This window comes from Wickerhamomyces ciferrii, contig 00216, assembly GCF_000313485.1.
Source record: "Wickerhamomyces ciferrii WGS project CAIF00000000 data, strain NRRL Y-1031 F-60-10, contig 00216, whole genome shotgun sequence".
In the NCBI taxonomy this organism is placed as follows: domain Eukaryota; kingdom Fungi; phylum Ascomycota; class Saccharomycetes; order Phaffomycetales; family Wickerhamomycetaceae; genus Hansenula; species Hansenula ciferrii.
Window position 1 is genome coordinate 20,536 of NW_011887524.1, and position 13,651 is coordinate 34,186.

The following is a 13,651-nucleotide window of genomic DNA, read 5'->3' on the forward strand; positions in this document are numbered from 1 at the left end:
CAATTGATATTCAAGGTCCTAGCTTCAAGACTATGGTTGTACAACAATATAATTTGAGAACTAATTTTGACTAGCACAAGTCATAATATAGTAGTTCATATTAATCAAAACTGTAATATATAAATCAAAAAGAAAAGAAATAAACCATGTTTTCATATATCATCCATCAGCTATATACAACGTAAAACAATCATAATTTAATGCTTTATTTGAAAAGTATAAGATCTGCTCTTTGAGTAACATTTCAATCTATCAAAATACCTTTTATCTATTGAATTTGTCTTGAATGCAACATCTTCTAAATTAACAACGTGCCTTATTTCATCATATTTCAAAACATGCAGTTCCCCCGATATTGGTCAATTACACATATGAATTTTCAATCATCTAATCCTTCACTTAGATGCAAATAAAGATGAAGTCAAATCTCCATTATTATGATAATCATTCAATCCAAATTTATAATTTCTGATCAGTGTGATGTGCAGCAATAATATTTTCATCTTCCTCACATAAAGGGATTATGTTCTTTATCAATCGACTATTGGTTAGCGTACTGAAATTGATTGTTATTACTTGAAGTTTATTTCCATTATTAATGATGTTCTTGGTTGTTCTCTTTGAAAATTGTCTTTAAGAAGCAACTTTTGCAGACAGGTGACTTGCATTCTTCTTATAGGACAACTCCAACAGGGTAGACATCTTCAAACTCAGCAGAATCAAGCTACTTCAACTGATAAATCTTTTAGCTCTTGAAGCTTATTGAACTAGTTCCCTTTGTTTATCTTTTAATGTTTCACGCGAAGGGGACATCATATCTTTCAAGGTCGGAATTGATTATAATAAATACACTGAAAGTTACAGAGCATCAGAATGTCAGATAAAGGGTCCAAAAGCCCCATAAATGATATCTAAACGTTCATGAACGTCCAAATGATAAATTTAGTGTTACCTACAAGAGAATGCAATGCAATACCGATAAAAATAGCTAATTTGACAAAAAATCTAAGCACGTGACTTACCAATTCCGAGGTATAATACGTCTTTGTACTCAGAAGTGTTCGCGACTTTCCTTAAGTATGGTATATTTTGAGAAGCCCCTATTGTATCAGGTATATTCTGGGAAGCCCGAATTGTATCAGGTATATTTTGAGAAGCCCCAATTGTATCAGGTATATTCTGGGAAGCCCGAATTGTATCAAGGTATAATCGTACAGCTCTTTGTACAGCTCTGAAGTGTTCGCGACTTCTGTTCTGTTTGGTTAAGTATGAGCTTTTACTCGCAAGCTTTTACTCGCAAGCTATTACTCCCAACTGGCTTTTAATCGCGAGCTATTACTTCCAACTGGCTTTTAATCGCAAGCTTTTAGTCGTAAACATTAAGAGCTCTCTGATTTATGGCTTTGTGTAATTATAAGTGTGACCGCGAATTCATTAAGTATGGGATGGAGTTGGTATCGTTCCTACTCTTCTCTACTGGAGTTGGTACAGTTCCTACTCTTCTCTACTGGAGTTGGTACAGTTCCTACTCCTTTTTACTGGAGTTGGTACCTTTCCTACTCTTTTTTTACTGGAGTTGGAACGGTTCCAACTCTGGCTTTGTGTTTGTGTACTATGTACTATCAATTCGCGATTCCCGATGAGTGTGACGGTGGAGTTCCTACTCTACCTAGGTGGAGTACCAACCCTACCTATTCTGGCTTTGTGTATTAACAGCTATATTGTGAATCGTGATCGCGAACATTAAGTATGGGATGACGTAATCAGATTTTAGGGAAAAACTCGAGATCAGCTTTTGAAAAGCATTTTGAAACTTGTGTTTTGGCACTTTTGGAGTAGCTCAACAACGAAAAAAGCGGTTGACGAACATATAGGCTCATTTGAAGGAGAACAAACTTGAGCAGGTGTACTGACTCTCAAGGATGTTGTAGCGAGTTTACTGATGAAGTTATTAAGGATTTCGCGCAAAATTTAGCGTAGTATTGTGCACGTAAGTGTATAGGGTTAGTGAATGGTACCATTCGATTTCCAGACCCAACATTACAATACAAAATTCTTCTCTCGAGAGTTGATTCTATAAACTGGCGTAGTTATGATGAAGATGGTGTGTAGTGTAGTTTGTACGTATGTAATAAATGAATTCGCGGGAGTTCCTTAACTATGGTAGAAAAAATACTACGGTCTTAACTATGGGAGAGATAAAAAGATGCTTAAGATGGTGTTCCTGTGGTCCAATCAAGCTCAGAACTAGATGTATCTGTTCCTGGGGTATGGTTTTGTAGAAATGCCGCCTCTTGTAGCTCTCTAAATAGCTGGGTTGGTGGTGATATTCCACTAATGATTTCCTACGGGCTTAACTATGGTACAAAAGTGAATATTTAGCTTCCGGAAATTGATGAATTCCTAAAATATTGGTGATTTCCTATAATATTGATCATTTCCGGAAATTGGTGATTTCCTATAATATTGATCATTTCCTAAATCGACAGCTTCCTAAAATCAGTTTGGCTTTGTGGAAGTACGTACTATTGAGATCAAGCATGGCTGCACACGTCAAAGATAATTCCTTATATATGAGATCGCGTAACCATCAAACAATAAACAATTTAAACAATGATAGACGGAATTTGGAAAGGAATTGTGGGATACATATACAAATGATCTGTTGATTGATGATGGATGAATGTTCTCATGATATTCATTCGTACATAGTATTAATACTCAGTCTTTAAAAGATAAAAACTATAAACGTACTACGAACGCTATACAAACATATATAAAATTACAGCTCAAGTTTTCAAATAGTTCACCAATAGTAACCACAACAACACCAAATACCAAATATTGAATATGGTTCGTGTCTTCACGAATAGAAATTGTTCAATTGGTAAACCAAAATTTCCTGGAAGACACGTACTTCAATCACGGTTATTTTGCCTCAAAGTTTGAACTCCAAGAACTTTGGGTATGGCTTCGAATCTGGATTATGGGTATAGGATTCAATTATGAGAATTCTAAATTTAGACTTCATTTTTAAATATGTAAAAGGTGAGATCGGTGAATATCTCTCAAACAGAAATCCCGCTTCCATAAATTCTATAAGGTATCCATCATTTTGGGGTAATCTAAAATTTCTGTCTTATAGACGTGATTTGGAAAACCTATCACTATTCATTCAATCCAAAATGAAAATATTTTATTTTCTAGACTGTATTTTGTGTCCATGTTCCTTATAAATTTAGATGGTTTCAAATATGTTGGATAAATTTTTGCATCCAACAAAATAGGTGAATGGCGAATGACGTCTTAATACCTTAATTATCACTCAATAGTTTAACCTCTCACCCCAAATTGTCATAAAATATAAATTCACACTTTTGAATTTCATAAAAATAAAGATATTTTTTTCCCTTATTTGATCTGGGAGGTAAATGTTATAGCTTTATCACAACTTTAAGTTTCATAGGATTGGGTGCTATTTGGGTCTGGTATCAAATCTTAATTCTTTTTTGTTCTGTTGACTCTCTTTTGAGACTTTAGTTAGTCCAGTCCAACTGTCACTGGTTGTTCAAACTTGAATGAATATTTTACCCATGTTATTATATCAGAGGTTCAAAGCATTATTGTGGTCCTTTTGAGTATCAATGACAAAATGAGCAATATGAAAGTTCAATTTTTAATGGTGACCTTTGCATTGGTTCATTAAGTTGATATTATACTGTAGCTAAATGATCTTAAATTTCAAAGTTCTCACAAAGTGCATAAATTCTCAAAATTTTGATCTGACATGTTAAATAAGTCAATCTAACCTCCACCGATTGATTTATTTTTGGACATATTTCTTCATAAAAATGCCACTAATGTATCAAGACAATCACAGCTAAGTGTGCATCATAAATGTTGCAGCTCCAGATGTTAAGATTCTAAAAGTTTCAAAGATATCAATCTTGTTAATCATTGGCTTCCAGCAACATCATAGTCGATAGCAATGACCAGAGATATAGCTATAACCATATGGGATTATAATTATCCATAAGAGCGAATGATGATGAGCCTTGATTGGTGAAAACATATAATGAAGGTACCCTGTACTATCATAAATATAATCAGAACTTGAAAGTCAACCAAACTTGAAAGTTAACAACAGATGGAGTTGAATTATAAATCAAAAGTAGCTGCTGAGCTGGTCCCCAAATACTAATAACACTAAAAGGAAATGATAAGTGTTTATGATGAGTTCTGAACCATATAATGGTATAATTGCAAAGTAATCTCCATAAAAGAGTCATGAATCTGAATCATAAATTACAAAACCCAGGCCGGCACACCCAAGAATCGCTCAATGTGACATCTTCATCAATCATCTAATACTTTAACAACCTGTAATGAAAGTACCAGGACTGGATAAAAAGAATTGATTCCCTAAAACACACAGGTAATCTCTGGAGCTATGGATCATGAATAGAACTCATAACGGAGATTCAACCCCTGAATAATCATCAATAACTAATAAGACCAAAAGGAAATGAGAAGTCATAAGTGTTGAACAAGAATAATGGTGAATTTCAAAGTCATGTCCATAAAAGAGTCATGAATCTGAACCACAAATTACAAAACCCAGGCCGGCACACCCAAGAATCGCTCAATGTGACATCTTCATCAATCATCTAATACTTTAACAACCTGTAATGAAATAACCAAGACTGGATGAAAAGAAGTAATTTCCTAAAGCAAAATATAATACTTCTAAAAAGTCTATATCTTAAATGACAAGGTTGAAACTAAATCACATAACCATAATCAACTCATATAAGGGGATGATACACATCTGGCTTGAAGATCTAAAAAACACGTCGAAACCTTCTAATACCAATAAAACAGGTAACCTCTGGAGCTATGGCTCACGACTAGAACTCATAACGGAGATTCAACCCCTGAATAATCATCAACAAACATTATGAAAAAACCAATATTGGGTCAAAAAATGAAAAAACAATTAGAAAATAGAAATAAAAAAAAAAGGGGAAATTATGATGTCTTTATACTTTTCCAGATTTTGGAAAACACAAACCCTATAAACACAAAACACAAAAAAAATAATTGTGTCACAAAAGCAACAGACCTAAAAAAAACTATAACCAGACTTCTATTTGTGTAATACGTTCTAGAACGTCATTTGATATGCATGTAATTAATTTGATTGAGTTAATACTGTGACACAAAACTGAAATTAATTTACCATGTCAACCCAGATTCCCACATTTATACCAGATAACCAAATGAAATTGAGGCAACAAAACCTAAAGCCGATTCCCAACAGAGCGTCCATTAACACCTCAACATTAGCCACTCTTTGTAGATTAATTTTGTTGATAAAGCAGCGATCGTTAGAGCACCGTATACGATACTTCCTTCTTTTGAAGGTTTGTTTTCAAAAATTCGCGTCATCATGTACAAAAACAAGGTAGAAAGTAAAAAACCTGCGTATATATTTAACCTCTAAGGAGCAGCATAAGGCCGCTTTACTACGTGTTTGCAGTTGAAGTCGCGAGTTTGATTACCAGAAGATGGGAATATAGATGGGAATATTCTGGTTACTACAATTTGTTGCTGTACGTCAAAAGAACACAAAAACCACAAAAAGATCAAAAAAATCCACAAATTTACGCAAATTCAAACCACCACACCAACTATACTTTTATAATGCTCTGAATTGCTGTTAAATCCTGGTTATTCCATGTCCATGTGTTACAAATCATAGAGCTCCAAGATCTGATTAATCAAGATGTTTACTACGGTAGTGTTGGGTTTTTGTGTTTTAAAATGGGTTTGATATTTGTTTGAGAATTTTTGGTTACTTTTCCTTTTATTGGAAAGTCCTTTGTGTTGAATGTTCATCTTTGATTGCTTGTTGTTGGATTAGTTTTTTAGGGGGATTTTAGTTTGTATTTATTAATCATTCCATTGAAGAGCTCCATGATACAGTTTAGAAGTTTGGTGGTTTTATCAGCTATTGAACACTATTGGGGTTGTGAAGATGGTGTATCAGGATTTACTCAACATATGTCGTTGATGCTTAGAACAATTTGTTAAAGGGGGATACCATGTTAGAGTTTCAGGTCAAGATGTTGAAAGAGGTACCTATTCACAACGTCATTCAGTTTTACATGATCAATAATCAGAACAAACTTATACACCATTAAAACATATCAGTGAAAATCAAGCTGATTTTATCATTTCAAACTCCTCATCATCAGAATATGGTGTTAAGGGTTTCAAATATAGTTACTTGTTTACCTCACCAGATGCTTTTGTTCAATGGGATGCTAAAATTTGGTGATTTTGCAAATACCGCTCAAGTTATTATTGATCAATTCATTGCAGCTGGTGAATCAAAATGGAAACAAAGATCAGGGTTAGTTTTAACTTTACCTCATGGTTATGATGGTCAAGGTCCAGAACATTCATCTGGTAGATTAGAAAGATATTTACAATTAACAAATGAAGATCCAAGGTTTTTCCCATCAGAAGATAAATTACAACGTCAACATCAAGATTGTAATTTCCAAGTTGCTTATCCAACTACACCAGCTAATTTATTCCATCTTTATAGAAGACAAATGCATCGTCAATTCAGAAAACCATTGGTTATTCTCGTTTCCAAACAATTGTTTCGTCATCCATTAGCTAGATCTCCATATACCTTTATATAGTATATATAGTATAGTGTATATTATAGTATATATATGCCTTTATATTGTATATAGTATAATACTATACCTTTATATAGTATATAATATATAGTATAGATTAAGTGATTTCACTGGTGAATCTCATTTCCAATGGATCATTGAAGAAAACAACACCAACAAAGATGATATTAAACGTGTCGTTGTTTTAAGTGGTCAAGTTTTCACTGCATTAACCAAGAAACGTGAAACCTTAGGTGATAATACAACTGCATTCATTAGAGTTGAACAATTACATCCATTCCCATTTGCTCAATTACGTGGTGCTTTGAATTCTTATAAGAATGTTGAAGATTTAGTTTGGTGTCAAGAAGAACCATTAAATATGGGTGGTTGGTCTTATGCTCAACCAATATTAGAAACTGTCTTACAAGAAACTGAACATAGTGATAAGAAATTCCGTTATGCTGGTAGAGATCCATCTGCTTCAGTTGCAGCTGGTACTAAAAGTATTTAATCTTGCCGAAGAAGCTGCATTTTTGGAAGATGTTTTCGGTGCTTAAATTTAAAATTTATCATTCTTATTTGATTTTTGATAAATTTCTGTATATTAAATTTTAACATATCTGTTATACTGTTGTGTTTTTGTTTTAAGCAAACATGGTGTGGCTTTCTCTAGAATGTCACCACTACAGGTATTGATGCTGCAAATTCATATGCTCCAACTGATGGAAACTTGTTACTTGCTCCACTCGCAGTTTATGAACATGTGAAATCCATTGGGGATTCTAAATTTCATACAAATATCATTCAAGATGTTAAAGTTGTTGTTAAACCTGGTGAAATGTGTTTGGTTTCAGGTAGACCAGGTGCTGGTTGTTCATCTTTCTTGAAAAGAGTTTCTGGTAAGCATGATCAATTCATTAATGTTTCTGATGATATCCATTATGATCAGATTCCACAATCTGAAATGATGCAAAAATATAAATCTGATGTTATTTACAATTGTGAATTGGATACTCATTTCCCAATATGATCATTAAATAGGCTGTATTCTTGTATATATTTTATTACTTTTTTCAGAACATACACTATTAACCTTTTAAATTGCAATGCTGTTTACTGTTTACCCTATAAGTGTTTTTGCTTACAAGGTACGATATATAGTTAGATCTTAAAGATACAAGAGTTTTATGGTATATTTTCAGATAATTCAGCTGTAGGTTAAGTGATTATTTGCTCATTTGGCTTATAGATCTATTCTCCCTTCGATGAGTCGTCTTTTATATTCTATATTGGTATTTCTTATTTCTTTTATTGTTGTTGGATGTTCTGTCTGCACTCTGCACGATTTTATTGAAAGACTAAAACATTTTCTCTCTATATACATATCACAGCTGTGTTATATCATTCCCTTTGGGGTTGATAAATTCATTATTCATGAAGCAGTTATATAGTGCTTGATTCAAGCATATACCAAAGTAATTGATTACATAATTCGAAATGTTTAAAATGTCCTTGGAACAACAACAAAACAATAAACTAGTATTGGAGAAAAGCTAATAATAATCTATAAACGTTTCTCTATTCAATGGTATTGTTTATTATAAGTATTTGAAAAATTTTAAATTTTAGTTTTTTTGAGTTCAAAAAAAAATGGACCTTTAAATTTTTTTGAAGACTTAGAATTAACGAAAATTAATAAATTCATGAAAAAATTAAATTAATTTTTCATTTAAATATATATATATATATGATTATATATATAATATTAATTATATATATTATAATATTATATATATATTAATTTCATAAAGAAAAATTAATTTTACTAGCTGTCCTTATATTTAAAAAGTCATGTAGACAATTAACTCAAATTAATTTACACAGCAAAATGATTGATTACATAACCACAGGTGGTATCAAAACATATTTATTGCATCCTTTTGTATTTAACACAGTGGAATAATATCATCAAAATCATTAAAAGTATTTTTCAAGCTCCTATATTTGAGCAGTATAAAGAATGAAATTGGAAAAGATTATATAAATTACGATTTTGAAAGTGACATATTGGTATGAATTTTATTGGTATGAATTTCAATATTTCATTATAATTGCAATATTATCAATCCAAATATGAATCAGATCAATTACGTCCAAACTCTATAATCTAATATTTCAACAAACTATCTGTTGACTTCCTCAAAATTTTTCTCAGGATATAACCTCAAATCATGCTCAATACTGGGGTGCACAATGTTTGACGTCAATTAAGGACAAGAAATTTACGCAACTCAAAGATAAATTATCTGTTCATATAGGCTGACCAGTTGTGATGTTATGTAAACAAAATTTCAAAGCTCTTCATCATTATACATCAATCAACACTAGTATATCAAATAATTACAACATAAATTCATTACTATTGCATAACTAGATTATACATTATAAGAATGAACTCAGACGACGAGAATTATATTCCGCCAGAATTAATACTTGAATTACAAATTTGGCTTTTAGAGAAACAAAATGAAAAAACCTTTACAATTGAATTTCAAAAAACTTTTAAAAAAGGATACCTATCACACGTTTTACTTTCTAATAATGATACATTAAGACATGGGAAATTCACAAAACTCCTTTTAGGCTTCTATGGACTTGGACCTTTGAGAAGGTTTGAAGAACGATATCCAATAATTGCAAGACAAATAGTTGGTGACTCTGTTAAAGGTTTAGAATTGTCTCCTACAATTGATAATGTCATTCATAAATATAAAGGAATTTTTGATTTGATGCCATATGAGAAATATTCAACTTCTTTTTTTGTTAAACGTTCAAATATACATATTGCTCAAATGATGGCTCATTTGAAAATTAAAGCTAAACATTCTATCTGGAATACCAAGCTCAAGTTTATTTATCCAGTTAGATATGTGGTTAATAAGTCTAACCAAAAGTTCTTAAGTTTGGTTTCTTGCGCTGTTACCAAAGTATCCAAATTCTTGAAGAAGAACTTATATAGAGAAAGGGGATTTGAATTATTCAGTCTTGGTGATAACCCATCATTATTAGGACCTTTCCCTGTTGAGATTTGGCTTATAATTATCAAAGAAGCAAATATTACTTCAAAACAAAGCGCTGGTATGTTTTATAACAGTTATTGGATAGACATTATAGGTCCATATTTATACACCAATATTTATGGTATAGTCACAATTAGAGATACATTTATAATAAATAGAGATGAAGGTGCATTTTTCAAAGAGGGACCATCATATAGCAAAGGGTTGTTATATTGTCAAGAAAGATATGATAGATATCAAGATTTAGCCAATAATAAATACGAAACTCTTGATTTGTATCCAAGCTCACCGGAGAGAAAGCATAGACTTGAAAACTTGAAATCCAAATTTAATGGATTTCCTATTACATATGTTAAAAATCATGAATCTATTCTTAAATTGGCAGCTTTGAATAAGATAGAGAATTCCTTAATGCGCAAATATACCGAGCAGCTTTCTATTGATATTTTTGCACCACAGGATTTTATGACAAAAGAAGGTGCTTCAGAGTTATATGATGACTACAGAAAAGTTTATAGTGGTTTTCAAAATGTTGAAGTTGAAAGTTTTACATTGGTAAGTTCATTTGCTTCTTTGATTCATGTATTACATGAATTTAAAACAGATAAAACTCATGATGAAGCTAGTGTATGTGAAAAAAATGATGAAGTTCAACCTTGTTTTCAAAAAGAAAAAAGATGGACAGATGCTGATGATGACTTTTTTGAATTTACTAATCCAAATTATGATATTGAATTAAGCTATTTTAATAGAATATTAAACTCAATATTAAAAGGAAGAAGGGAGGATATAATGATTTATAAGGATCCCACAGAAGATACAGAATTCATGGAATTTATTCTTCATGATCATGCAAGATACAGGAACCTTGATCGTATAAATCACAAATTTGATCTTCAAGTTTTCAAAAGAAAATTTTTACAGGATAGAAATTCTGTTAAGTTATTTATTGATAACATAACAAGACCATTCTCAACTACTGATGATAAATATATAGATGTTTCAGTTACCATTACTGGTTTCCATGGGTCTAGATCGAATGGGAGATGTCTTGCGGATCATTGTGGTCATCTTACTGCAATTCAACCTGAACCTCAAATGGTTGTTCTTAGAAAGGTAGCTGACTAAAAAGTTGGACATGAATGATTAAATTGACTTTCATGACTAACAGCCAATTGATAATTTATAAAGATATTTAACCAATAGTTTTTTACATAACATTCATGAATTGACGCCTCTTAATACTGAGATGAATGTACTTTATGAAATCAATAATACTAAAACTACAACCTACATGACGTTAATTAAGGTCAATTGGAATCATAAAGTAATAAAAGTGTAATTGTGATTAGTGTTACTATGGCTATATGATAATATATATGATATCTTTAGTCCATATTTGATCATCCGTTAAATAGTGCAGTCTTCAAACCATAGAAGTCTAAAATTTCAATATCATCTGGTTTCATAATACCAATTTCTCTTGCATTCCATAAAAAATAAAATTTATCATTTGATGAATCATATTGAAATCTCTCAATTTCTTTAATTTTAATACCAATTTTTTTTAATGATTCTGATTGTTTTAAAGCTGCATCAATACTTTTGTCTTTTAATTCTTCAGTTAATGGACCATTCAGTGACCATGGATGACTTATGAATTCTTTAATATGATAAAATCCTTTCAAATGATAACTTTTTAAATTTCCAGCTTCTATTAATTTAGGGTAATTTATTATTGCTCTTTGATCTGGATTATCTGAATTAGATATTTGTGAATTTTTATAGTTAATATAAGTCATTATCCAAGCTTCTTTGAAAAAAGTTGGTCTTGTAATCATATCATAAAAATTTGAGAAGTTGGCAATTTTTTCTAAATGTTCATGATTAGCATTTTCTTTAGATCTCATTGTATTTGACCAAACTTTTACATGTTTTTCAATATCAAATATATTTAATATAACATGTTTATACTTTAAGATCTCTGGATTGGGGAAAATTCTGTATAATTCATTACTATTTGCAATTATTGATACACATGGATCAGCTTTAAGAAACTCTTTATGAAAATATGAAGCAATTGGGATCTCAGCATGTATACCATGATTTTTTAAATTATCAAACATTGATTGGTAACATTTCAATAAGTCCAGTTCAATTGGATCATTTTTAAAAAATTCAGTGTTTAATTTCAAGATTGAATTCATTTCAGTGACATTTTTAATTAATCTCAATTGTGATTCACCAGGGTCTCTATAGTTCAATTTACGTGATGCAAGTAATACATTCAATACATTACCTCCATTGTACATGGAATCCTTCACAAAAAAGGTGAATAGCATCATTTGACTTGTAAATCTATCCTGAATAAATCGAGAATTAATTTGACATTTCTCATCGTTAAAAAATAAATATTGGAATTCCACTGTAGTTAAATCATTATTTGTTGAACATAATTTAGGTTTTCTTGGAAATTTTATGAATAAAGTCCTCTTTGTATCTGATAAAACACCTATTGATGAATGATTTACAATCATTTGTGCAAAAATATTTGTTAAACATTCACGAATTGCTGGGGAATTAAAATCAATGTGATTAGAACTATTATAATTTATAAAATTAAAAATTGAATCATCTTGATTCTTGGGGATTGTTATTTTGATAGGGAATCTAAAATTTCTCCTATGCTCATTTGAGGTTCCATTCGTAACAGAACATAAATAATCACATCATCATATAACCATATGTACTTGTAATTCTAGTATCATCAGTCACTATACGTACTGTTGGAGTATGGAAACTTTGAGAATTATTTAAAACTTCAATTTGATAATCCATATTAGCTTCATCCCATAATGTAAATATTGGATTTATATAATATTTTTTGAAATCTTCCATATAACGAAATTGTTGACCATAATATCTTTCACCATATAATTCTCTATTATTATAACGAATCCCCCTATGACGTAAACCATATTTATCAGTTGATAAATTTCTCACAACTGATTGAATTTGATGATGAAGAGTATATGGATCCTCATGTTTGGAAAGGTTATGAATGAATTGTGCTTCAACTTGTCTGAAATTGTCCATTAGCATATTAATATTCATAAATGTACAATTTCTTGATGGTAAGATTTGATTGATTTTATTCAAGAAGGTATAGTTCTTCTCATTAGTGAATTCATCTTTATCACGAGGATCAATCAATGGGATAACATCACAAGGACCAGATTTTCTTAGAAAGATGATTTTAGCATAATTTGATAATGATTTAGATGAGATGCTATCCCTAGAACCTTTCAAGTCTAGACATATTTCAAAGATATGGACTAAGATATCAAAATTGAAATGAGTGGCAACGAGATTCCTATCAGATTCATTCAAGAATAACCAAAACCCATTAAAATTGATATCTAATGATGATAAGTTCAATTCTCTATCAACATATATTTCAAGTTGATCTTTATTCTCTTCAAGTAATGAACAAATCTTATCATAAATATCCCCTTCTTCTTCTTGATCCACCATTTCCTATACCAACATCTGACGAATAAACAATGACAGCGCTTAGAACTAAAAACAAGGGAATCCAGTCCTTTATAAACAAACCAAATCTCAGCGGCTAATTGTACAATGAATCAGTCAAAATTCGAAAAAACAAAATGTGTATTAAAAGACAAATCAATTTGAACGCGTGAACGAATCATTTCCACATTCAACAACGAACAAAAGTCATCTTTTGACGGTGATATACTCATACAGATCATGAATCCAATTGGTTAACTAAATCATCTGTAGTATATTAATATGCACAAAACAAAACAAAACCTTCACTTCTAGTTCGAGACACAAATATTTTAACAACAAGGG

At 31.1% G+C, this 13,651-nt stretch overlaps 3 protein-coding genes across 3 annotated transcripts; 1 reads left to right on the top strand and 2 right to left on the bottom strand.

Annotated features, from left to right (window-relative positions):
• Positions 1–9,145: 9,145 nt before the first annotated feature.
• BN7_5455 (uncharacterized protein) lies at positions 9,146–10,903 on the top strand (the record flags this gene model as incomplete). The annotated part of the gene is made up of 1 exon (XM_011273958.1): positions 9,146–10,903. One exon carries the CDS (start codon positions 9,146–9,148, stop codon positions 10,901–10,903), a length of 1,758 nt encoding a protein of 585 aa, XP_011272260.1.
• Positions 10,904–11,178: 275 nt separating this feature from the next.
• BN7_5456 (uncharacterized protein) lies at positions 11,179–12,312 on the bottom strand (the record flags this gene model as incomplete). The annotated part of the gene is made up of 1 exon (XM_011273959.1): positions 11,179–12,312. One exon carries the CDS (start codon positions 12,310–12,312, stop codon positions 11,179–11,181), a length of 1,134 nt encoding a protein of 377 aa, XP_011272261.1.
• Positions 12,313–12,499: 187 nt separating this feature from the next.
• BN7_5457 (uncharacterized protein) lies at positions 12,500–13,309 on the bottom strand (the record flags this gene model as incomplete). Its single annotated transcript, XM_011273960.1, has 1 exon — positions 12,500–13,309. The coding sequence occupies one exon, from the start codon at positions 13,307–13,309 to the stop codon at positions 12,500–12,502; it is 810 nt and encodes a 269-aa protein (XP_011272262.1).
• Positions 13,310–13,651: the final 342 nt, after the last annotated feature.